Below are 27,864 nucleotides of genomic sequence, written 5' to 3' on the forward strand. Positions count from 1 at the left end.
GCCTTTGTGCTCTCTGGACTGGAAGGATTCTCTATCTTTCTTCAACCAGCTTCCCACCATCCTTCTATTCTCCTTCGTTCCGATCTGTTCTATCTCGCTTATGGAAGGTTAGGTTATCAATCTTATCAGTCTCTTCCTCTGGTCTTTCTCGTGCCAGCAGCCCAGATCACTGGGACCTGCTGCTGCATGTCCTTCAGACACCCATCTTCTCTCTCTCTCCAACTACTACTACTCCCCTTAACTTTCACTCTTCCCACTCTTTTATATCATCTCATTCCACCCGCCTCCCAGCACATCTCGTGTTACGAAGCAGGGTTCCACGAGGGGTGCTCTGCTAACCCCCAGCCTGAAGCTGTTAGGTGGCCCCACCGAACTATCCTGTGTGTGGAATGCAGGTGTGGAGCGTGGTCAGGAGTTGCCACCTTACCTGGATGGTGGGGCACTACACCTTAGGAGAAGGTGCAGTACCTCTGTGGCGACTGAAGCCTCAGGGGCGCCACATATATAGGGGGCAGTATTGTGGGACATTAGAAAGTGGGGGGGATGGCAGTACTATGGTAAAATTATACTGTGTGTGGAGAGGGTGCCAGTCCTTTGGGAATATTATCCTGTGTGTGTGTGAGGAAACCTGTATTTTGGAAACATAATACTGTGTGTGTGGGATGGCGGTACTCTGGGAACATTATACTTTGTATGGGAGAATGGCTTTACTGTGGGAACATTATACTGTGTGTGGGTTGATGGTGGTACTGTGGGAACATTATACTGTGTGTGGGTTGATGGTGGTACTGTGGGAACATTATACTGTGTGTGGGGGGATGACAGTACTGAGGGAACATTATACTGTGTGGGGGGATGGCAGTACTGTGGGAACATTATACTGTGTGGGGGGATGGCGGTACTGGGGGAACATTATACTGTGTGTGGGAGGGATCATATATACTGAATAAAGGGCATAATGGGGGCATTACACTGTGTGGGGTCAATAAAGGGGCCCTGTACTATGAGAACAATCCGTTTCCTCCCTTCCTGTCTCCCATAGTTGGGTCGTATGTATCTATTACAGGAAACAGCACAGAAACGTTATGATTCTTATAAAGTGGCAACAAAATCCCCAAAAGAGACTAAGTGTTGAAGGGGTTAATGTCCCCCGCACCCAGTAATGGGGAATCTCCAGCACCTACCTCCACCTGCAGAGCCGCACTCCACATATATGGCTGCTCTGTGCGCACAGGACCTGTGATGAGGTCACAGGAGGGGAGGAGTCAGGGGTCACATGATCTCCGGAGTGCAGACGCTACATGGAGACTTCTCCTCAGTCTGTGACGTTCCCGCCATTATTCCCCCTCACTACTGGCACAATTCCCCCGCGCCGCCTTTTCTGCACAGTGTTATGTGTGGAATGTAACGTGTGATTTCTCTGCTTGGAGACAAATAGACCCCACACATGAGGGAATTATCACCGGTTACTGGACGGCTATTGACATCACAGCAAAGGTCTTAGGCTGTGTTCACACGCGGTTTTTCCCAGATTTATCAAAAAATCCGCTTAAAAAATGCTTCCCATTCATTTTAATGCATTTTGCACTTTTTGTGCATATTGATTCTTTTTTTTCCGCGAAAAAAAACGCTTAGCAGTAAAAGACGCAGCATGCTCATTAATTTCATGGAAAATTCCGCATTTCTTGCTATTTTCTATGTGTCTGGGGACGCGTGGAAAAAACGCTTTAAAAATGCACATTTTTTGAGCGAAAACCGCGCTGAAAACGCTCTAAAAACCGCGCGTTTTCTGGGAAGGAGTCCTGTTTTTATGCAGACATTTTCTGCATACGTGTGCACATAGCCTTAAGAGTATGAGCACAGAGCAATGGATATGAAAGCTATGCAGCTCTCGATATCCATTAATACTTAGCGTTATTTGTCATGACACTCCATAGGACCTTTTTGACTCCATGCCCACATGCCCCAGCAGTCACATCACAATCAGGTCCTTTATCCCCTTAATGACCGGGCAAATTTTTGTTACGAGCATCATAAACACCCTTTACTCCCAAGGGTGGTTTGCACGTTAACTCCCGGGCCAGTTTTTACAATTCTGACCACTGTCCCTTTATGAGGTAATAACTCTGGAACACTTCCATGGATCCCGGTGATTCTTAGACTGTTCTCTCGTGACATATTGTACTTCATGTTAGTGGTAAAATTTCATTCATATAACTTGCGTTTATTTGTGAAAAAAACAGAAATTTGGCGAAAATTTGTAAAATTTTGCAATTTTCAAACTTTTAATTTTTATGCCCTTAAATCACAGAGATACGGCACACAAAAACCTTAATAAGTAACATTTCCCACATGATTACTTCACATCAGCACAATTTTGGAAACAATTTTTTTTTGTTAGGAAGTTATAAGGGTTAAAAGTTGACCAGTGATTTCTCATTTTTACAACAAAATTTACAACACCATTTTTTTTTTTAGGAACCACCTCACATTTAAAGTCATTTTGAGGGGTCTATATGGCAGAACATACCCAAAAGTGACACCATTCTAAAAACTGCACCCCTCAAGGAGCTCAAAACCACATTCAAGAAGTTTATTAGCCCTTTATGTGCTTCACAGGAACTGAAGCAATGTGGAAGGAAAAAATTAACATCTAACTTTTTTTTTAACGAACATTTTAATTCAGAACCAATTTTTTTATTTTCACATGTGTAAAATGAGGAAATGAACCACAAAATTTGTTGTGCAATTTCTCCTGAATTCGCTTATACCCCTTATGTGGTGGTAAACCACTGTTTGGACATATGGCAGGGCTTGGAACGTTAGGAGCGCCGTTTGACTTTTCAATGCAAAATTGACTGGAATTGAGATCGGACGCCATGCCGCGTTTGCAGAGCCCCTGATGTGCCTAAACAGTGGAAACTCCCCACAAGTAACACCATTTTGGAAACTAGACCCCCCAAGGAACGTATCTAGATGTGTGGTGAGCACTTTGAACCCCTAAATGCTTCACAGAAGTTTACAGCGCAGAGCCATGAAAATAAAAAAATCATATTTTTCCACAAAAATGATATTTTCGCCCCCAAAATTTTATTTTTATAATGGTAACAAGAGAAATTAGACCCCCAAAGTTGTGAAATTTGTTCCGAGTACGCCGATGCCCCATACGTGGGGGTAAACCACTGTTTGGGCGCAAGGCAGAGCTTGGAATGGAAAGAGCGCCCTTTGACTTTTTCAATGCAGAATTCGCTGGAATTGAAATCGGACGCCATGTTGCGTTTGGAGAGCCCCTGATGTACCTAAACAGTGGAAAACACCCACAAGTGACCCCATTTTGGAAGCTAGACCCCTTAAGGAACTTATCTAGATATGTGGTGAGCATTTTGAACCCCCAAGTGCATCACAGAAGTTTAGAACTTAGAGCCGTGAAAATAAAAAATCATATTTTTCCCCAAAAATGATTTTTCGCCCACAAATTTTTATTTTCACAAGGGTCACCTTGGCAATGGTGAGATAGCTTTCATGCTTTTCTTGATCAAAAATCGTATTACCAACAACCCTGTGTTATTTAAATGCACTTGCTTTTTACTTATTTAGTTATAGCAGGGTTTTTTTTTATTTTGCCTCTTGTAGATTTTTTCCCTAAAGGAGCTTATCTAGATGTGTGGTGAACGCTTTGAACCCCCAAGTGCTTCATAGAAGTTTATAACAGACCCAAGAAAATAAAAAATCATTTTTTTTCCTCAAAAATTATTTTTTAGACCACTATTTTTTTTATTTTCACAAGAGTAACAGGAGAAATTGGACCACAAAAGTTGTTTTCAAGTTTGTCCTGAGTACGCTGGTACCCCATATGTGGGGGGGCACTGTTTGGGCACACGTCGGGGTTCAAAAGGGAAGTAGTGACGTTTTGAAATGCAGACTTTAATGGAAACTAGACCCCTCCAAGCAACTTATCTAGATGTGTGGTGAGCACTTTGAACCCCCAAGTGCTTCACAGAAGTTTATAACTTAGAGCCGTGAAAATAAAAAAATCATAATTTTTCCACAAAAATGATGTTTTCACCCCCAAATTTTTACTTTCACAAGGGTAATAGGAGAAATTGGACCCCAAAAGTTGTTGTGCAAATTGTCCTGAGTATGCTGATACACCATATGTGAAGGGGAACCACTGTTTGGGTGCATTGCAGAGCTCGGAAGGGAAGGAGCGCTGTTTTAGAATGCAGACTTTGATGGACTGGTCTGCGGGCGTCATGCTGCGTTTGCAGAGCCCCTGATATGCCTAAACAGTAGAAACCCCCACAAGTAACCCCATTTTGAAAACTAGACCTCCCAAGGAACTTATCTAGGTGTATTTTGAGTACTTTGAACCCCCAAGTGTTTCACAGAGCCGTGAAAAATAAAAAAATATTGTTTTTCCACAAAAATGATTTTTTAGTCCGCAATTTTTATTTTCTCAAGGGTAACAGGAGAAATTGGACCCCAAAAGTTGTTGTCTAGTTTGTCCTGAGTACGCTGGTACCCCATATGTGGGGGGGAACCACTGTTGGAACCACTGTTTGGGCACACGTCGGGCTCGAAAGGGAAGTAGTGACGTTTTGGAATGCAGACTTTGATGGAATGGTCTGCGGGCGTCATGCTGCATTTGCAGAGCCCTTGATGTGCCTAAACAGTAGAACCCCCCCATATGTGACCCCATTTTGGAAACTAGAGCCCTCAAGCTTATTTAGATGTGTGGTGAGCACTTTGAATCCCTAAGTGCTTCACATAAGTTTATAACGCAGAGCCGTGAAAATAAAAAAACAAACATTTTTTTCACAAAAATTATTTTTAGCCCCTAATTTTTCATTTTCCCAAGGGTAACAGGAAAAATTAGACCCCAAACATTGTTGTGCAATTTGTCCTGATTACGCTGATGCCCCATATGTTGGGATAAACCACTGTTTGGGCAAACGTCGGGGCTCGGAAGGGAGGGAGCACCGTTTGACTTTTTGAACGCAAAATTGGCTGGAATCAATGGTGGCGCCATGTCGCGTTTGGAGACCCCCTGATGTGCCTAAACAGTAGAAACCCCTCAATTCTAACTCCAACCTTAACCCCAACACACCCCTAACCCTAATACAAACCATAACCCTAACCCCTACACACCCCTAATCCTAATCCCAACCTTAACTATAACCCTAACCACAACGCTTACCCTAATCCCAAAGATAACCCCAACACACCCCTATCCCTAATCCCAACCCTAACCTTAACTCTAATCCCAACCCTAACTTTAATCCCAACCCTAACCCTAATTCCATCCCTAACCCTAATTCCAAACCTAACCCTAACTTTAGTCCAACTCACTTTAGCCTAACTCTAACTTAATGGGAAAATGAAAATAAATATATTTTCTTTATTTCATTATTTGTCCCTAACTAAGGGGGTGATAAAGGGGAGGGTTATTTACTATTTTTTTTTATTTTGATCACTGTGATAGGGTGTATCACAGTGACCGAAATTAACCAATAGAAAAAATCTTCCTATCGCTGCCTGCTGCCGGCTGGCAGATCTCAGCAGGTGCAGAGGGACACTGCGAGGTCCCCGGAGGGGGGATTGTGGACCCTATTTCTCAATCTTCTGATGTGCAATCACATCAGAGAAGAGAGAAATTAAATGGCACATCAGCTTTTTTTTTTCTTTGCGGTCGCAGTTATACGGTTAATAACAGTGATCGCAACCCCAAGGGTCATTAAAAATCAATCCAAATCATGTTCTCTGGGGTCTCGCGCTACCCCCGGCAGCTGAGACCCCGGAGAAAATCTGACTCTGGTGGGCACTATGCACTTTTTCCACAGCACCATTAATTAACGGTGCTGTGGTTTAAGTACCCTTAACTACCGCTGTTAAAAGGCGTATCGACTGTCGTTAAGGGGTTAATGCAACTTCATAGGACACATGCATTTTGACCAGTGGGCTGATGATGGAGCGCACATGTGACCAAGGGTCCTATATTCTACACAAGAATTTTACCTACATGCACCACTAGCAGTTTTGTGACCATCAGGCCCTCTAATGTAACTATACCGGACATTTATAACTGCAGGACCTTCACCATCGCTCATGTGACCATAAGGTCCTCTATTCACTCACTATTGTGACTTAAACCGCAAACATAGTGGATGACTTAATCCTAAGGTCCTCATTACCTTATATAATTGACCTGGAAAAGAATGTGAATTGGTCCCTCCTTTGGCACCAACATTTTAAATTGGCTACATAGCCATCATTTATCTCCATTGGATAGGTGAGTCTTTCACAGTTCAAGCACAGTGATTGACATCTCTCTCCACAAATTGGATCTGCTTTTTCAGTCTATTGAAAAATCTCTTTCTGATTGGGTATTATAACAAAGCCATTCAGTGCATGATCCCCATGACATCACAACCTATCTTATATAAGCTTGAGGGTTCTGCTCAGTGGCCAGTGTAGCCTCATTCCCTGAAGAAGCCAGCAATGGTGAAACATGTTGGGGAGGCAGCTGGTCATATGTTTTAATAGCAATTGTTGTTATGGTCATGAAACTTATAACAAGTGATAGTTTATAGCCACATAATGAAGAGGAACATTAGAATGAATCACTAGTTAGTCCTGAGGGCTCGTGTATAAGGACCTAGGCATAGGTTAGTGGGGCAAGTAGATAGTGCCACATCAGATTGAAGCAATTAATAACAGATAAATTAAGGGGTTTGGCTTTAACCTTAATAAGATAATTAAACTCTATAGAACAATATGAACCAATAAGATGAGCCATTACTAATAAATGACTAGTCCCATTTCCTATGGTGGGTCCTACTGAACCGACTATAGATACAGATGAAATATTGTCAAATCAAGAGAAGACGTCCTCCGATGAACATAAAATTATTGACACTGTAAAAGCAATATCAGTTCAGCTCCTTGAGCCGAGGACTGTAAGTCATAGATAGCGACTCATACAACGTTGTGTTTTTAACCTTATTGCACATGATTATATTAGGTTTATAAATAAAAGTTACATTTTAATACCCACTATGGAATCTTTAATTAGGGTTTGTTTGCCTTAAGAAATTGGTAATAGTAATCGCCCTACTCTGATTCTTTCTGAACAGTTGAGGTTATAACTAACTGTGCCTTAGACACACTGGGGCTCAGAAGACAGGGAGCATTTGGATTTGGGAGCTCAGAATTTGTTGGATTTCTTTTGTGGGGGGTGAGGAGCCATTTTGCTTTTCAAGCGCATTTGTGCTACCAGTAACATGGAAGCCATTATATTTCCTGTTAGGAGTCAGGTTTCTGTGGTCGCTATGCAGGAATCCAGACCCTCACATTCTGCAGTCTCCTGCTCTTTATCCACTGCAGTAGAGATTGCAGAGGAGATTGCCTTGCAGCAAATCTCTCCTGAGGCTAAGTCCTTCTGTCTTCTTACTGAGCATGCTCATGGGACGAGTCATGTGCTCAGGTCCTGCTCCAAATCTCATTTGTCCATCTCAGAGATCTGGAGGCGTGCGGAAGGTCCCGGCTGCTATAAAAGGCGCGCATGGCTGTTCCGCCATGCGCAAGTATAGACATACTTGCTGCTGAGTGAATGTTTGATGGATGCATGATCTGGTGAATGACTCATTTGAAACCCCTTCCCTTTGATAATACGCTTGTGTGAGGGATTGAGTTACTACCAGTGCCAGCGCGCTATTGCTCCATACTCAGCTGCTAGCGTCCGACATTGCGCCTGTGCCATAGCAGTGTCGTTGAGCGGCAGTATTCACGCCGCGCTGCAGTAGCAGCCCACTTGAGCGTTCGCGACTGCGACGCTATATACTCGGACACACACGGTAGGTCTAGAAGGACTTAGTGCCGTCATCTTGGGCTATACCTGTGACCGCTTACTGTGTGTGTTATTGCTCTGAGCTCCTGTGCCCCTAACAGGCTCAGCACTTTATGTTTTTGCCATCTCTGTGACTAAACAGCGATTGCTTTGTGCTCCAGGTTGAAGGCTAACCCCGTGCGCACCTCCGCCATATTGCTCTGCCACCGTCTAGCAGCGGTTATACCACCTACCGCACGGTGGACCCCGAGCGGCGAACGCACTTTATTTATATTTTTATTTAGTGCTTTCCGCCATTCCTAACATTATACTAGTGCCAGGGTCTGGCTAGTGATGGCAGACCAGCAGAAACTCTTGCAGTGCATTCGGCAGCTTGAGGGCCGGTTGGCCACTCTTGAGAGGGCTCTCTCAGCTGCGCAATCCACCGAAGCTGCTGTGCAAGCAATCACTGGCATGGTTGCGCGTATGTCCATGTCCTCCCACGCGCCGACAGTTACCCGCCTCCCGTTGCCCGATAAATTTTCTGGCGATGGCGCCTCCTGTAGGGGTTTCATCAGCCAGTGCTCTATCCAGCTGGAGCTACTGGCTGCGCAATTCCCTACGGAGCAGGCCAAGGTGGGGTTTATTGTCTCCCTTCTGTCGGGCAAGGCGTTGGAGTGGGCTACGCCACCATGGGAGTGTGGTGACCCAGAGGTTCGGACTGCTGCTCAGTTTTTAACAGCTATTAAGCAGGTCTTCCTCGGTCCACGGGTCATGCACGACACCTCTCTTTAGCTTCTGGCTTTGACCCAGGGATCCCTCTCGGTTAGTCAGTATGCCGTTCGTTTTCGGACACTGGCTTCCGAGCTGGAGTGGTCCGACAAAGCCCTTATCCCTGTGTTTTGGAGAGCTTTGGCGGAGCAAGTCAAAGATGCTCTCTCTACCAGAGAGGTACCCGCAACTTTGGAGGAGCTGATTGCTATCTCCACCCGCATTGACCTCCGTTTTTAGGAGCGCAGTATGGAGCGTGCTCAATCCAAACGGAAGGTTACCTCAGCTCCCAACTTTTTTGAGCCTCTGGAACCACCCGAGCCAGAGATGCCACCCCATGAGCCCATGGAGGTGTCTCGCGCCGTTCTCGAGGCGTGTCCGGCACAAGACTCCATTTGCGGTTACTGTTGTCAACATGCTGTTGCTCCAGACAACAGCGCCCCGCAATGGCCAAACTCTGTGCCGCCGGGTAAGAATCTTTGTTCCTCATCACCTTCAGCCGAGGGTTCTCGCGTGGGCACACGCTTCCAGGAGGGGTGGGTCACTGCGGCTCTATGCAGACCACTAAACTCCTGGCTAGGTCTTATTGGTGGCCGCACAGGGCTCGGGATGTAAAAAATATATTCGGGCCTGTGCTTTTTGTTCACGGGATAGCCTCTCCAAACGGAGAGTGGCGACACCCGCCGACACACGGCGGTGTCCCACTTTAACTTCTGCTCCCGTTGTCTGCTGTGTGTCCCTTCTCAAACCTGGCGATCTTGCCATCCCTGATGCCTTCCGCGTGTCCCGGGTTTCCTTGTCACCTACCCGGACATCAGACTTGCCTTCGGACGAGTCTGAGGCCTACGCCACTAATAGGCACAAGTTGGCGGGTCAGAAGTCTCAGGGAGGGGGGCCCTAGGAGGGAGGGGTAATGTTAGGAGTCAGGTTTCTGCGGTCTCTATGCAGGAATCCAGACCCTCACATGTCCTTCTGTCCTCTTACTGAGCATGCTCATGGGACAGTCATGTGCTCAGGTCCTGCTCCAAATCTCATTTGTCCATCTTAGAGATCTGGAGGCGTGCAGAAGGTCCCGGCTGCTATAAAAGGCGCGCATGGCTGTTCTGCCATGCGCTAGTATAGACATACTTGCTGCTGAGTGAATGTTTGATGGATGCATGATCTGGTGAATGACTCATTTGAAACCCCTTCCCTTTGATAATACGCTTGTGTGAGGGATTGAGTTACTACCAGTGCCAGCGCGCTATTGCTCCATACTCAGCTGCTAGCGTCCGACATTGTGCCTGCGCCATAGCAGTGTCGTTGAGCGGCAGTATTCACGCCGCGCTGCAGTAGCAGCCCACTTGAGCGTTCACGGCTGCGACGCTATATGCTCGGACACACACGGTAGGTCTAGAATGACTTAGTGCCGCCATCTTGGGCTATTCCTGTGACCGCTTACCGTGTGTGTTATTGCTCTGAGCTCCTGTGCCCCTAACAGGCTCAGCACATTATGTTTTTGCCATCTCTGTGACTAAACAGTGATTGCTTTGCGCTCCAGGGTGAATGCTAACCCCATGCGCACCTCCGCCATATTGCTCTGCCACCGTCTAGAAGCGGTTATACCACCTACCGCACAGTGGACCCCGAGCGGCGAATGCACTTTATTTATATTTTTATTTAGTGCTTTCCGCCGTTCCTAACAATTTCCATTAACAGATGACAGACCTCAGTGGACACTTGCTTGCCGGTTGGAAAATCGCTGGGCAAAGAAACTCCTAGAAAGGGCATCTGCCTTACCATTCTTAGTGCCCGGAAGAAAAGAGACCACAAAATTAAAACGCATAAAAAACAAGGCCCATCTAGCCTGTCTAGGATTCAAACGTTTGGCCAACTCCAGATAAATCAAATTCTTGTGATCGGTGAGGACCACAAATTGATGTCTAGCTCCCTCCAACCAATGTCTCCACTCCTCAAATGCCCACTTCATGGCCAACAATTCCCGATTCCCCACGTCATAGTTGCGTTCAGATGGGGAGAACTTTCGAGAAAAGAAGGCACAGGGATTCATCTTAGAAGTCACAGGGTCTTTTTGGGGCAAAAGAGCTCCTGCACCAATCTCAGAAGCATCTACCTCCACCTGAAATGGAAGTGAGACATCAGGTTGCCGTAAAACTGGAGCTGAAGTAAATCTCTGCTTAAGCTCCTGAAATGCTGAGATAGCCTCAGGAGACCAAGTCAGCACATCAGCGCCCTTCTTGGTCAGATCAGTCAGTGGTTTGACAATACCAGAAAAATTACCTATAAATTTACGATAGAAATTAGCAAAACCCAAAAACTTCTGGAGGGCCGTCAAAGAAGTAGGCTGAACCCAATCATAAATGGCCTGTACCTTGGCCGGGTCCATTTCAATAGTCGATGGAGATAAGATAAATCCCAAAAATGAATCCTCTTTACACCAAAGAGGCATTTCGATCCCTTAACAAACAGGGAATTCTCTCTCAAAATCCGGAACACAGTCCGGACGTGTTCCACATGAGAATCCCAATCACTAGAAAAGATCAAAATATCATCCAAATAGATGATCAAAAACTTATCCACAAAGTCACGAAAATATCATTCATAAAGGACTGGAAGACAGAAGGGGCATTAGTGAGCCCAAAAGGCATCACCAGGTACTCAAAATGTGCCCCCGGAGTATTAAACGCCGTCTTCCATTCATCCCCGTGCTTGATGCGAATAAGATTATACGCCCCCCTGAGATCAAGCTTAGTAAACCAGCAGGCGCTCTTAACTCTGGAGAATAAATCAGAAATCAGAGGTAACGGGTACTGATATTTAACCATCATCTTGTTAAGGGAACGATAATCAATACACGGTCTTAATGAACCATCTTTCTTGGCCACAAAAAAAACCCCAGCACCTAAAGGTGACGAGGATGGTCTAATATGACCTTTCTCCAATGACTCCTTAATATAGGATCGCATAGCATCATGTTCGGGTACTGATAAGTTGAAAAGCCGACCCTTGGGAAATTTACACCCAGGCATCAACTCAATTGCACAGTCATGACTCCTATGAGGAGGCAAAGACGCAGACTTGTTCTCACTAAATACTTCAGAGAAATCGGCTAGATAATCAGGAATATCATGACACTGAGGAGAGGTGGAGAAAACAGGAGCGTCCCTAAGAACACACTGACAACCCCAACTCACCACAGACCCAGATTTCCAATCCAAAACTGGATTTTGAGTTTGCAACCAAGGAAAACCCAGAACAATAGTATCATGCAAATTATGCAGCACCAAAAATTTACAATTTTCTTGGTGGTCTGGGGCAACCCGCATCGTCACCTGGGTCCAAAACTGAGGTTTATTCTCCGCCAAAGGAGTAGCATCAATACCCCTCAAAGGAATAGGCGTCCGCAGAGGCGTCATGGAAAAACCACAACGTTTAGCAAAGTCCAAATCCATCAGATTCAACGCTGCTCCTGAATCCACAAAAGCCTTCGTGGAAAATGTGGATAAAGAGCAGATCAGTGTAATTGCCAAAAGAAACTTAGGTGGTATAGTGCCCACAGCAAATGTGTGTGCAAAACGTTTCTCTCGTTTTGGGCAGACAGAAATAATATGAGAGACGTCTCCACAGAAAAAACACAGCTTATTACGCCTTCTAAACTCCTAGCGTTGCGCCCTAGACAAAACTCTATCACATTGCATAGGTTCAGACATTTGTCCAAAAGGTGGCAACTCCTCTCGTGTAGTTTTGCGTTCACGTAAACGCCGATCAATTTGAATGGCTAATGACATAGAATCGTCAAGACCAGAGGGAACAGGAAATCCCACCATAGTATCTTTTACGGTTTCTGACAGACCCTTCCGAAAGAGAGCTGCCAAGGCACCATCATTCCAGGTAGTAAGGACCGCCCACTTTCGGAATTTTTAATTTTTTTTTTGTTATGCCATTTGAAAGTTGCTATGTATTTATGCATTTATACGTGTGTATTGCACATGTTTTTGTATATTTTATGTCTTGTCCATTGCTGTTTAGGTCTTTTCTTTTTTTGTTTTTTCTTTCTTCTTGCAAGGGAGTGACTCCACCAGTGATTTGAGGGCTTAGCTGTCTGCCTCTTTGATTATACACATGTGTGGAGTCCCTCTGCTGATTAGGAATGTTTATAATCATTTTGTGAACTGTTTTGTTTCATGTCTCTGAGGAAGAACCTGGTGTAAGGTCCGAAACGCGTCAGGCGTGGGGGTCTGTTTTCCCCTCTATGGTTTTATCATGCAATTATGTGAATAAAACTTATCGTGGATTTTATCAAGTCTCCAGTGCCGGATCTTCCTTCTCTCTTCATGTTTGCAACACATGGTGGTCAGCCATTTGATCCCTAGGCACGACCGGCTTATAGGACTATTTTGGTGAGCACAAATTTCCCTTTCCCCTTCCTAATTTTCTAAATATACTGACTAACTGTGCTCCCATTAAGCCGCACATTTGTTAACATGCAAGCCGGGACTAAAAATATTACAGCAACTTGCTTGTTAAGAAGAAAAAAAGCTGATGAATTATTTGGCATTTCCTCTGATAATGAGGATAAGATTAGTATGGACATGCATTCACTTTTCTCTGAGTTGGAGAGAAAAATGACTTCTCACCTTAAAACCTGGTGGGATTCAGTGACTCTTGAGAAATACGTCAGTCAAGATGATACCGCGAGGTTTGCGATTAAAAAAGGTACCGACTGTGATTTATAATGATACCTTTTTACAGAAGTGGAATGATATTTTGAGTGAATGCTCTTTGAAACTAATGTCTCTTATTGTGGAGGAAGAATCTGTCAAATTGACCAACATTGAAGCTTCCATCAAAGATTTGGAGTCTAAGTTGGATGTATTTTCTGATCATATGACATTTTCTAAGAGCTATGAACGATTACATGCTAATATTGATAATTTGGAAAGCGGCATTACCAAGTCCAAGAAAAATAAGTTCCTGCGTGATCGCAGGGACTATGACTCTAATATGGTTTATGCTTGGAAACAATTCACTCCGTATAAGCCTAGATCTATTCTCAAGAGGAATCAATCATTCCGTAGTAACAACGTCAGTTTTTCCTCATGTGAACAGTCATTTAACTCACCCACTACTTCTGAGGGTTCAATGGACTCTAATCGGGTGTTACCTTTAACATCACACGCAAAATATATCTAGAGTGCCCATTATGGATACTTTCCAGAGGGCAATAGAACGTGATGTTAAATCTCTGTTGGATTCAGATGTGCAGTCTTGTATGAATTTATCTGCAAATGAGCAGCATGCGCTTCATTTACTAAGTAAGAACCAACATATAGTGGTCCACCAATCAGACAAGGGGGGGTCAGTGGTGATTCTAGACTCACTACTATATCGCAATGAAATTTTATCCATGTTATCTGATATTAATACATATCATCCTCTCAACAATGATCCTACAAGCTGCATTCAGCAGGGTTTATCTGTGATTTTGCAGGAGGGTCTTGCTTTGGGAGTATTGGACAAGCGCATGGCTGATTTTTTATACGTGGATAAACCAGTGTGTCCTGTATTTCACGCCTTACCCAAAATTCATAAAGGCGTGTTTCCTCCACCTTTCAGGCCCATAGTGGCCGGTATTGGAGGGGTTAATGAAAAACTCTCCGAGTGGATAGATAGAAAATTACAACCTTTGGTTTTGAAAACACCAGGTCACATTAGAGACACTAAACAACTTCTGCAGGCACTTCAGGAGGTTGCATGGGGGCCTCATCACACATGGATAACATGTGATGTTGTTGCTCTATATTCATGTATACCTCATGATTTGGCATTATCTGCTGTTTCCACCATTTTGACTGAAGAAAGTAATTTCAGTTCTGATCTTAAAAAATGTATCATTATGGCGTTACAACATCTTTTGAACACCAATTTTTTCAAATTTGACACTAAGTACTATCTTCAGGTGTGTGGCTGCCCGATGGGGTCAAAATTCTCTCCTACTCTGGCCAACTTATATATGTCCTTTTGGGAGAACAAATATATATATATACTATGGATAATCCCTATTTAGACAATGTATTGTGGTGGGGGAGATACATTGATGACGTGATCCTATTGTGGTTTGATCGTTGTGATGTATCTCCCTCTCCTGGCATGCTGGAGTTTTTTAAGTATATTGGGACTAATTCTTTGAATATTAAATTCACCCACGAAATACATGGCATTTGTGCCACATATCTGGATGTTAAAATTATGGGAGATGTCAAAACGGGGAATATATATACTTCCCTATATAGAAAAGATACCAGTGGTAATGCCATATTGCATGCGGATAGTTGTCACCCGCCACATGTGATACGAAATTTACCGTTGGGTGAATTAATCCGTGCCAAAAGATCATGCTCTAATGACGCTCTTTATGAATCTGAATGTCGTAAAATTTTCACCAGGCTATCAAAAAGGGGTTATAAGAACTGGATGTTAAATAGGGCTATTAAGAAAGTGGATAACAAAACTAGGAGTAGTTTATTGCAGAATGACATGGTACACACTAATCAAAATAAAAATATTCCCACTTTTTCTACCGCTTTCAGTTCAGATTACAAGGGTGTTATTAAAATCATAAATAAACATCTTCCCTTACTGCATCAAGATCCAGTCTTATCGGGGGTGTGGCCTAGGCACCATCAAGAGAGGAAGCTTCTTCCAGGGGCTCCTGACCTCAAGCCTGGAAATCAACATCCATCGGCCACACTGTTGCTGTAAATCATCTTGTCTTAACGTCTAAGCCTCCATGACAGTGTGCTGCGCCTGGTGGACCACAAGAAAATAGATTTTATAGACTGTGAAGGGATCTCTGGAACCTGAGCCTGGAGGCCTGGTGAGTGTGACAGGCCTGTGCTTCCCCTGAGAGCGAGGGCCTGTGATTTGCTCCCTGCACTCCTTGCTTCCCAAATACCTAACAGCAGAAAGGCCAGCGCTTTTATCATCTCCCAGAAGTTGACCTAATCCTTTCCTGCTCACAGCCAGATTAAGGAGATTCCCCCTGAGCAGAGTGGTGATTACTACCTGCACACGCTTGCAACAATAGACCTGTTCTCACAGTGTGGGGGCTGGGACAGATCTTTCTTCTCTGAGCGGGCACAGCTGAGTGTGTGCTACTGTCACCCTCCTCCATAAAAGAAGATAAACTACTTCTTTAGAATCCCATACTTTCTCCAGTAACAGCACACAGTAGAACAATAAGACATTTATCAGAGACAGCGTCTTTTTTGCATGTTTCTCCTCTCTACTAATATCACAGCCCTGACTGTGTTCCTGCTTTTGCAACATCATCACTGGGTTGTACTCTCGGGTGCACTGTTCTGGGCTTGTCCCACACCTAACCTTGTTATGCTGGACCTAAAATGAGGTGACGAGCTCCGGCACCACCAGACATAAAGCGGCTCATATCGGCTTTCACTGACTCTCCTGACCGCTGAGGCGCTTACTGCTGGCATCGTAGCACGACTGGGCACATGATGACCCGAGGTAGATCTCAAAAGAAGGCCTCTCCTCCTCGCCTGCCAGATTTCTTCCCGCAGTCACAGACCGCACATGCTGCAGGGAAAATGGCGGCGGCTTCTCCCTCCAGATCATCACACTCCTCCCGTGGTTCCCATGACTCAGAAAGAGGTGAGGCCTCAGCAGGAGCACAATATAGCAGCTCCGCACCTATGACCAGGGGGGATATGAAGGAATTCCTCACATCTATACGCGCCTCATTAAAAGAGGATATGCAGGATATGTTGAAGGAGATAAGAGGAGACATTAACGCTTTAGGGGCCCGCACGGATCATTTGGAAAACAAAATGTCTGAATATGTCTCTGTAATTAACGCTCTGGTGGATGAAAACCAAGCTATAAAGGGCAAGTTAGAAGGGGCGTTTGATAACCTGCACGACTTAGAGGACAGATCCAGGAGGAACAATATACGTGTGAGAGGAATCCCTGAAGATGTTGCAGATAAAGATTTAGCTGCTTTCCTCCCTCCAGAATTTTATGCAGGCTGTCCTGCCCTCACTTTCCTCTAGAGATCTACTGACGGATAGGGTACATAGAACACCCAAGCCCAAGCATCTAGATCCATCTCTTCCTAGAGATATCCTTGCACGGATTCATCTGTACACTACTAAAGAGACATTCCGGTGGCAGATAAGGAGCCCCCCCGATCTACCCCCTGAATTCCGGGATCTCCAGGTCTTCCCGGATTTGTCAGCTGCTACCCTGGCCAAAAGGAGAGAATATGCCCGTGTCTGTAAAGCTCTGAGGGACACCAACATACGTTACCGATGGGGGTTTAATCCTGTGCGTTTGATTATCACATACGAAGGACGCACAGTCGTCTTCTCCTCACCCAAACAGGCAGAGGAGAAGCTTACGGCCTAGCAATACCCTTTGCTCCCAGACCTGCGGATACAGGAAGGAAAATAGCCTCGGACTGGTCAACGGATTGACAGTGTCACATGGACAGTGTCTGGACTGCTGAGCTCTCCTACTGCACCCCTTAGTGGGCCTTTGGATTGTGAACCTCTCTCTTCCACCCCTCCACGCAGATTTTGTTCTGCGGATTGTCTGGACTGTTCCCGACGTTCCTACAAGGATTACCAATGTTTTGTTTTTTTTGTTTTTTTCTTTTTCTTTTCCTTTGTTTTTACTCCTTTTTATTTTTTGGTTCTTTTTACTCTGTTCAGCATACATTAAGAGTCTCCCCCCGATGTGACTACATACTTGCCCTTCCCCTTTCTTCCCTCCAGGTTTTTTCTCTCCAAATCCCCGGGCATTCTCTGTCTATATTGATTTTTGATTGCTATTATGGAACTGGCAGTTATTTGTATGTAAGTTTCGGCACACCATTGGTGGGGTCACTGGATAATACTGGCAGTATAGACTTTAGTATAATGGTACCATGAGTTTACAAATTCTTTCTTTGAATGTCAGGGGTTTAAACTCCCCTGAGAAGAGATCTATGATGTGGAGGGAGGTGAAGCGGTCAAAAGCAGATATTATCTGCTTGCAGGAAACCCATTTGTTGGCCGAGGATAATTTCAGGCTTCGTCATCCCCTCTTCCCGCACATTCTATTTGCTAATGGCCCAACCAAAAAGGCTGGTGTGTGCACCATGGTGAAAAATACAATCGCTTTTAAATTGATAGCGCAAAATAATGACCCCACGGGTAGATGCTTAACTATTACGTGCCTACTGAATGGTGAGTTACACACGTTGACAAATCTTTACGCTCCCAATGAGGGACAACATAAATTCCTGAGAACAACCCTTCATGAAGTCTCTACGAATGTGAAGGGTAGTAATATAATATGTGGTGACTTCAATCTCCCCATGCATGTGGACCTTGATTGCTCTTCTGGTAGCAGACGACCTAGAGGGGACTTGACTCTCCTCACAGGCGAATTCCACTTGCATGATTATTGGAGATATTCACATGCATCTGAGAGGGATTATACCTTTTACTCTTCCAGGCATTCCACATACTCTCGTATTGATTATTTTCTAACAGACAGTGCAACTCTATCCAGATGTAGATCCGCAACTATAGGCTTAATAACATGGTCTGATCACGCTCCCATCACTCTGAGTCTTACTTTGGCACACCAAGCTAACACAGCCTTTAGGTGGCGATTAAACGACGCATTGCTGCTGAATAGGGAGGTGTTGGGTAGAATCTCCTCGGAGTTGGAACATTACTTTCAGATAAATGATAATGGAGAGGTTTCTGATGAGACCTTATGGTCGGCACATAAAGTAGTGATTAGAGGTGTGCTCCTCCAACAAGCTTCCTACCTGAAACGGAGGAGGGAGAGTGGCAGAGAGGTATTACTCTCCCGCCTGCAATATTTAGACACTATTAACAAGTCTGCTCCCACGCCTTACATCTCTGAGGAGATCTATCAAACTAGGTTTAAATTGAGAGAAAATCTCTTGGCTAGATATGCACATAACATGAAGAAATTCAAGACTAATCTATATGCTGTAGGTGATAGGGCGGGTGCACTCCTGGCACGCAGAGTACGCAAGAGGGAAGCTAAATCGAGAGTGGACCATATCTTAGATAGAAATGGGAAGGCCCTCAGAAACCCTCAGGACATAGTCCAGGCCTTTGCAGAATATTATACCGGCTTGTATAATTTAAAAGATGATCCTTTTACCCCCCAACCGGATCACCAATCTATCTATAAATATCTAGACTCTATAAAATTACCCCGTATCACATCTGAGCAGCTAAACTACCTTAATTCTCCCTTCACTGATTTAGAAATTAACTCGACGATTAAACAAACTAAATCTCATAAGGCCCCAGGTCCAGACGGGTTGACGAATGATTATTATAAATCCTTTCATCTGCTGTTGACTCCATATTTGCAGAGATTATTCTCGGTGTGGAGAGACTCGGGTACTGTTACGGCTCCTGGTTTGGAGGCTACCATATCTACCATACCCAAGCCTGGGAAACCCCTCACACGCCCTAGTGACTTTAGACCCATTGCTCTGCTCAATTCGGATGTCAAAATATTCACTAAAATTATAGCGTCCAGACTAAAGCTTATCATTACAACTATAATTTCGCCGGACCAAGTGGGTTTTGTGGCTGGACGTGAGACGAAAGATGGGGTGCGGCGCATGCTGAATCTGATTAAAATAGCCGAGCTGTCTGGCCTGCCCAGTGCATTCCTGTCACTTGATGCTGAGAAGGCTTTTGACAGGGTGCACTGGGGGTACCTTCGGGCAGTATTGGAGAAGTTTGGACTGTCAGGCCCCATATTCTCAGCAATCTGTGCTATGTACACGACTCCTTGTGCCAGGGTCTTGACGTCCGTTTTTTTATCTGGTTCGTTTCAGATCACGAATGGCACTCGTCAAGGTTGCCCACTCTCTCCTATTATCTTTGCACTGTGCATGGAGCCGCTTGCTGAGCGCATAAGAACTTCTATTAATATCACCGGAATCAGGGTTGGACAGATGGAGCACAGAATTGGCCTGTATGCTGATGATGTTGTCCTGTCCTGTGTCAACTTGGAGACATCCTTGACAGCTATTATCTTGGAACTCGGGGAATTCAGTAATGTGTCATATTACAGGTTGAATCCCACGAAGTCCTTGTTGTTTCCGGTGGCGGTTCCATGCGCGGCCAAGTCAAAAATGGAAGCAGAATTTCCATTTACATGGATGACAGAGGGTATCCCGTACTTGGGAGTTATATTGACGGGTTCTGATCAGATTGTCGAGAAGAATTTCTCTAAGTTGATCACACAGGTTAAGTCACAACTTGACCATTTTCACATGGTTATGACGTCCTGGATTGCAAGGATTAATGTTTTCAAAATGATGATCCTGCCTAAAATACTGTATCTCCTTAGGTGTATCCCATTAAAAATCCCCAAACGTTTGATTTTGAAATTACAAACTATGTCATACAATTTTATTTGGTCACATAAAAAATCTAGAATCTCTAGGACCTTGATGTACTATCCGTTCAAACGGGGAGGGCTGGGAATGCCGAACCTCCTGCTGTACCATAGAGCGGCCATACTAACTGGACTCAGAGATTGGTGGCAGGCGGACAAAGACCATAGATGGCTCCAAATAGAGAACTACTATGCCAAAACTAGATCTACCCGCACAATTCTTGAGGCTGAATCAATTGCAATCACTGATTATTCCCCTACCTTACCAACCATGAAAACCGCGCTCCACTACTGGAGGGCACTGGTCCCTTCCCTGATTAAATTATCTCATGATTCCCTATCCCTAAAAGCCCTTGAGACACACATCCCATTTCTTAATCTCCAGCCTTGGGTTGATGCTGGAATCGTAACATTAGGGCAGATATTGGGTGCCACTGGCCTTGTCCCCTTTGACCACTTGGCCTCTAACTTCCCGAATATCCGAAGATATTTCTATCAATACTTGCAAATACGTCATCTACTTCATAATTCCCCAAACTCGCCTTTTCTCAACTCACATTTAAATAACAGGGTTAATGGTTATTTCTTGTTGCCTGACTCTGGCCCGAAGGGAATTTCAATATTATATAAAGCCTTAAACGACCCAGCAGAAGATGTTAAACTGCCATATATGATCAAGTGGGAACAGGATTTGAACTTCCTATCTGACCCGATAGACTGGGAGGGGGGGCTGGGTGAGGTGTTACGGGTATCTGCCTGCGTCAATCATCTCGAACAATTAAAAAAAGTACACCTTAGATGGTATCAATATCCGGTTCAGGTGGCTCACTATGACCCTGCCGGATCGGACAAATGTTGGAGGGGTTGCGGTCACAGGGGAACTCTGGAACACGCCTGGTGGTCGTGTCCAATTCTTCGGCCCTGGTGGAGAGATATGGACCTTTTAATTGCACAGGTCTTGGGGATCCAGCTGAATCTGTCACCTAGGCAGGCCATTCTTCACATTGGCCTGGAGGAAATTCCACACATACTTCGAGGTACACTATCACATATTCTAATAGCTGCCAGGTTATTAGTCGCCTCAAGAAGAAAAGACACTAATTCTCCCAATATTAGTGAATTAATTGATAAACTTAATGTCCACTGCCAATATGAACTCGCCTTGGCTCACTCCATGACTGCCAAAACCAAAAGACAGAATATTTGGCACCCCTGGTTACATAGTGGTCATTCCTCTATTAACCCGCTCCACCTTGTTTGACCGTTTACTTGAGTGGGAATAAGTAAGCATCATTGACATAATATTTTCATTTTGCCATAGTTTGCCAGGAACCCTTGTCTATAACTGAACTGCTAGACAGTGCCTTGTGAATGCCTATACTCCTTTCCTCTTCCCCCTATTCCCCTTACCGTTCCTACCCCCTCCTCCTGCTTCTCTCCCCTACTTCTTTTTCTTTTCCTTACTTATTTCTGGTCATTTTTGGTTAACCTCTGTTACTGTTACTGTTATTACTGTTTGATGGCACTGTATTGTTTTGAAAATCTTTAATAAACACTAATTGATAAAAGATCCAGTCTTATCGCAGATATTGGCTGGTGGACATAGGTGTGTTCCAAAGAGAGCTAAAAATTTGAGTCATTTTTTGTCCCCCTCATTGTATTTGTCTGATTGCACTAAACCTACGTGGTTAAATTACTTGGGTAATTATAAGTGTGGTGAAAAATTGTGTGGTTTGTGCCGCTATATGGATATTACAGATAAATTTGTTAATTTTAGTACACAACAAACCTACAAAATTAAAACCTACATGAATTGTAACACCACACACTTAGTGTATATGGCAGAGTGCACATTGTGCAGTTTATATTACATTGGCTGTACTACACGCAGCCTGAAGAGGAGACTAAGTGAGCACATCACCGCTTCTAATCCAGAGTCTATGTCCAGTCGTAGGAATGTGTCTGGCTTGTCCAAACATTTCCTTGAAATACACAAGGGTAATTTATGCAGTCTTAAAGTTAAGGGAATAGAACGGGTATTGAAACCCCCCAGAGGGGGTGACTGGGAACATTTACTACACTGTCGGGAAGCCTTCTGGATTCTTGCGCTTGATGCACGATATCCGCAAGGTTTAAATTATAGAAATGATCTTATGTATTTCTATTGAGTGCTGAGATATTTTTAATTTTTTTTTTTTGTTATGTCATTTGAAAGTTGCTATGTATTTATGCATTTATACGTGTGTATTGCACATGTTTTTGTATATTTTATGTCTTGTCCATTGCTGTTTAGGTCTTTTCTTTTTTTGTTTTTTCTTTCTTCTTGCAAGGGAGTGACTCCACCAGTGATTTGAGGGCTTAGCTGTCTGCCTCTTTGATTATACACATGTGTGGAGTCCCTCTGCTGATTAGGAATGTTTATAATCATTTTGTGAACTGTTTTGTTTCATGTCTCTGAGGAAGAACCTGGTGTAAGGTTCGAAACGCGTCAGGCGTGGGGGTCTGTTTTCCCCTCTATGGTTTTATCATGAAATTATGTGAATAAAACTTATCGTGGATTTTATCAAGTCTCCAGTGCCGGATCTTCCGTCTCTCTTCATGTTTGCAACACATGGTGGTCAGCCATTTGATCCCTAGGCACGACCGGCTTATAGGACTATTTTGGTGAGCACAAATTTCCCTTTCCCCTTCCTAATTTTCTAAATAGAATCGTCAAGACCAGAGGGAACAGGAAATCCCACCATAGTATCTTTTACGGTTTCTGACAGACCCTTCCGAAAGAGAGCTGCCAAGGCACCATCATTCCAGGTAGTAAGGACCGCCCACTTTCGGAATTTTTGACAGTATAACTCTGCAGAATCCTGACCCTGGTTCAATGCCAATAGGGCTTTCTCAGCTTGATCAATAGCACAGCGCAGCAAATCGCCGCGCAGAAAAGAGATGACAATCTTAACCTGCTGCGCAGAGCTCCCCGATGAATTAGGCTTCAAGGCAAGAAATAATTTACAATTATTCTTAAAATTCAAAAATTTAGACCGATCCCCAAAAAACACATCAGGAGTAGGGATCCCTGGTTCAGCAGCATGTGAATGAGCGAGATAGGCAGAAATTTCCCGCACTTCAGCAGCGAGCTACTCCACACGATCAGACAATTGCTTAATCTCCATTTAAAAAAAAAAATCCTCCTACGGCCCCGGAGAAAAAGAGGAAAAAATATATATATATACAGTCATATGTAAAAGTTTGGGCACCCCTATTAATGTTAACCTTTTTTCTTTATAACAATAAAGGTTTTTGCATACAGCTATTTCAGTATCATATATCTAATAACTGATGGACTCAGTTATATTTCTGGATTCAAATGAGGTTTATTGTACTAACAGAATATGTGCAATCTGCATTTAAACAAAATTTGACCGGTGTAAAAGTATGGGCACCCTTATCATTTTCTTGATTTGAACACTCCTAACTACTTTTTACTGACTTCCTGAAGCACTAAATTGGTTTTGTAACCTCATTGAGCTTTGAACTTCATAGCCAGGTGTATCAAATCATGAGAAAAGGTATTTAAGGTGGCCACTTGCAAGTAGTTCTCCTATTTGATTCTCCTATGAAGAGTGGCATCATGGGCTCCTCAAAACAACTCTCAAATGATCTGAAAACAAAGATTATTCAACATAGCTTTTCAGGGGAAGGATACAAAAAGTTGTCTCAGAGATTTAACCTGTCAGTTTCCACTGTGAGGAACATAGTAAGGAAATGGAAGAACACAGGTACAGTTCTTGTTAAGCACAGAAGTGGCAGGCCAAGAAAAATATCAGAAAGGCAGAGAAGAAGAATGGTGAGAACAGTCAAGGACAATCCACAGACCACCTCCAAAGACCTGCAGCATCATCTTGCTGCAGATGGTGTCACTGTGCATCGGTCAACAATACAGCGCATGCATAACGCCTTTTTGTATGACCAAACAACTCAATCTTTGTTTCGTCAGTCCACAGGACCTTCTTCCAAAATGTAACTGGCTTGTTCTAATGTGCTTTTGCAGACCTCAGGCGACTCTGTTTGTGGCGTGCTTGCAGAAACGTCTTCTTTCGCATCACTCTCCCATACAGCTTCTCCTTGTGCAAAGTGCGCTGTATTGTTGACCGATGCACAGTGACACCATCTGCAGCAAGATGATGCTGCAGGTCTTTGGAGGTGGTCTGTGGATTGTCCTTGACTGTTCTCACCATTCTTCTTCTCTGCCTTTCTGATATTTTTCTTGGCCTGCCACTTCTGGGCTTAACAAGAACTGTACCTGTGTTCTTCCATTTCCTTACTATGTTCCTCACAGTGGAAACTGACAGGTTAAATCTCTGAGACAACTTTTTGTATCCTTCCCCTGAAAAGCTATGTTGAATAATCTTTGTTTTCAGATCATTTGAGAGTTGTTTTGAGGAGCCCATGATGCCACTCTTCATAGGAGAATCAAATAGGAGAACTACTTGCAAGTGGCCACCTTAAATACCTTTTCTCATGGTTTGATACACCTGGCTATGAAGTTCAAAGCTCAATGAGGTTACAAAACCAATTTAGTGCTTCAGGAAGTCAGTAAAAAGTAGTTAGGAGTGTTCAAATCAAGAAAATGATAAGGGTGCCCATACTTTTGCACCGGTCAAATTTTGTTTAAATGCAGATTGCACATTTTCTGTTAGTACAATAAACCTCATTTGAATCCAGAAATATAACTGAGTCCATCAGTTATTAGATATATGAAACTGAAATAGCTGTTGCAAAAACCAAAATTGCTATTAAGAAAAAAGGTTAACATTAATAGGGGTGCCCAAACTTTTACATATGACTGTATATATAAAAAAAAAAAATTCTGACACTTTTTTTTTTTTTTTGCAATTCTTTCCTGCTTTTGAGTACCCTAGAATCTGCGGTAAGGCTGGTGATTCTGTTATGAATGGGTCACCGAGGAGAAAAAAAACAAAACAAGCTAAGCCACAGAAAACCAGAGAAGTTGGTAACTATGCAGATTGCAGATCCCTGATCTTACCACACAACTAGCAGTAGCTGTGGAGCATGCCTACGATGAACCTAGATGCCTCGTCACTGCCAGAGGACTACATAAGCCTAAAGCAAGAAAAGGGAAAACTAACTGCCCCAGAGCAGACCGCAAAGGAATAGATAGCCCCAACACATGCATTGACGGTGAAACAAGATGAAGGCACAAACACAGGCAGGAAAATAGGCTGAGCAAATGATGGGGCCCAAACTAACTAGACAGGAAAGGAAAGGCAAGTCACTGTCTGCAACCTGCAAAAAACCCTACAAAAATAATATCCAACACTTCTGATAGCAAAAATTAACCCTGAAGTCACTAGACTTCTCCCACTATATCAGCACTCTGGAATATTCTGAGACAGAGCAAAAAGAGACCGAACTAGTAAGGGACAAAAAGCCAATTGGCAAAATACTGATAAATAAGAGTGGATATTCAGCTCAGCCCCCAGAGGCTGGCAGACCACACAAAAAACTGAATAGACCAACAAAATCAAGTGTGAACATTAGCAGAAAAACTTAGCTTTAGATGACTGGAACAGAGCTGAAAACCAAGAGCTGACAAGCCAGAAGGAATCACCAGCAACTGAATAGGGCGTCGGCTGTCTTAAATCCAATCTGAAAATCCTGAGATCCAATCATCATCCTCATTCTCATGTGGCAGATCTCCACCGATCAAACCAGCCGCACCACCTCCCGTCACCACCAGAGGGAGTCCAGAAGGGTAACTCACAACTGGTGAGAATGAACTCACAACACAGGAGAATTTGGCCAGAGGGTTTATCCGAAAATCATCATCACCGGCAGGAGCAGGCTTCTTCTTCGAGAAGAAAAAGGATGGATCCTTGCGGCCCTGTATCGACTACTGGGGACTGAACCAGATCACGGTAAGAAACAGGTACCCTTTGCCTCTAAATTCAGAACTGTTTGACCGTCTCCGAGGGGCCAAGATCTTCACCAGCGGGATCTCAGAGGTGCCTACAACTTGATCCGAATCAGGGATGGAGACGAATGGAAAACAGCCTTCAACACCAGTGATGGTCACTACGAGTACCTGGTAATGCCGTTTGGTCTAAGCAATGCACCCGCTGTTTTCCAAGAGTTCGTCAATGACATTTTCAGGGATCTGCTTTACACCTGTGTTGTTGTCTACCTGGACGACATTCTGATTTTTTCCACTGACTTGGTCTCGCATCGGAGGCAAGTACACCTAGTCTTACAGAGGCTCAGGGAGAACAGACTGTATGCCAAGTTTGAAAAGTGCCTCTTTGAACAATCCTCTTTGCCTTTCCTCGGTTACATTGTTTCCTCCACAGGATTAAAAATGGATCCAGAGAAGTTATTGGCTGTACTCAAGTGGCCTCGTCCATCTGGGCTGTAGGCCGTACAGCGGTTTCTGGGCTTCGCCAATTACTACAGACAATTCATTCCTAACTTCTCCACCGGAGTGGCGCCCATCTCGGCTCTGACCCGGAAAGGTACAAATCTCAAGGAATGGCCCCCTGATGCGGAGGAGGCTTTTGTTTCTCTCAAAAAGGCCTTTGCTGTCGCACCTGTTCTTCATTGTCCTGACTCTAATGAACAATATTTTCTTGAGGTCGATGCCTCTTCAGTAGGTGCGGGAGCCGTGCTAACCCAGAAATTGCCCACCGGGCGAATGCACTCCTGTGGTTTTTTTTCCAAGGTTTTTTCTTCTGCAGAGAGGAATTATTCCGTTGGAGATCAGGAATTGTTGGCTATCAAGTTGGCTTTGCAGGAGTGGAGGCATCTTCTAGAAGGAGCTCTTCATCAGGTGGTCATATACACCGATCACAAAAACCTTGCTTACCTCAAAACTGTGCATAGGCTGAATCCTCGTCAAGCTCGCTGGGCTTTGTTTTTTGCTCGATTTAATTTTGTTCTTCATTTTCGCCCAGCTGACAAAAATGTCAAAGCAGATGCACTTTCCAGAGCCTTTCTACCTCCTGATCAGGAAGAAGAACCGCAGCACATCATTGAACCCTCAAGGTTAGTCGCTGTTGCTTCTTCTGACCTTACCCAGCTTCCCCCTGGGAAAACTTTCGTGTTAGCTTCTGAACGTACTCGTGTCCTTCAGTGGGGTCACTCATCCAAGTTGGCTGGTCACGCCGGTCAGAGAAAGACTCTGCAACTCATCTCCCGGTACTATTGGTGGTCTGCTATGGCTAAGGACATTCAGGAGTACGTCACAGACTGTCCTTCTTGTGCCCTAACAAGACGGCCAAGCATCTTCCCGCAGGAAGGCTTCAGCCCCTACCAATTCCGTCTGCTCCCTGGCAACACATCGCGATGGACTTCATCACAGATCTTCCGATCTCATCTGGCTGTTCTGGTGTGGGTAGTGGTGGACCACTTCTCTAAAATGGCTCACTTCATTCCGCTACCCGGTCTTCCAACTGCTCCTGAGTTGGCGGATCTGTTCATCCGGCACATCTTCCATCTCCATGGTTTCCCTCACCACATCGTTTCCGACAGAGGGGTCCAGTTCACCTCAAGATTCTGGAGAGCAGTTTGTAAACTGGTAAGAATTGAACTGGATTTTTCCTCAGCATACCATCCGCAGTCCAATGGACAAGTGGAGAGGACAAATCAAATCCTGGCTGGATTCCTGCATCACTTTGTCAACGCGCATCATGACAACTGGGTAGACTTACTGTCCTGGGCCAAATTTTCCTACAACAACCAAGTAAGTGAATCTTCTGGAAAGTCTCCCTTTCAGATTGTCTTCGGACTGCAACCCGGAA

The 27,864-nt window shown here is 44.2% G+C and overlaps 1 protein-coding gene across 2 annotated transcripts in view; it reads right to left on the reverse strand.

Moving 5' to 3' along the window:
- Positions 1 to 27,864, reverse strand: part of LOC141055842 (uncharacterized) — a 60,426-nt gene that overhangs the window by 25,081 nt on the left and 7,481 nt on the right. The window contains exon 1 of one of the 2 annotated variants that reach the window (XM_073552550.1): positions 1,185 to 1,323. The exons of the other annotated variant lie outside the window; for it this stretch is intronic. Coding sequence (XP_073408651.1) covers positions 1,185 to 1,211 — 27 coding nt within the window. The 5' untranslated portion in view covers positions 1,212 to 1,323. Of the gene's footprint in view, positions 1 to 1,184; positions 1,324 to 27,864 lie in introns of those variants that run through there. 2 annotated transcript variants of the gene reach the window in all.

The sequence above is a fragment of the Dendrobates tinctorius genome, unplaced genomic scaffold, assembly GCF_039654945.1.
Source record: "Dendrobates tinctorius isolate UK_male_01 unplaced genomic scaffold, ASM3965494v1 ptg000192l, whole genome shotgun sequence".
NCBI lineage: Eukaryota > Metazoa > Chordata > Amphibia > Anura > Dendrobatidae > Dendrobates > Dendrobates tinctorius.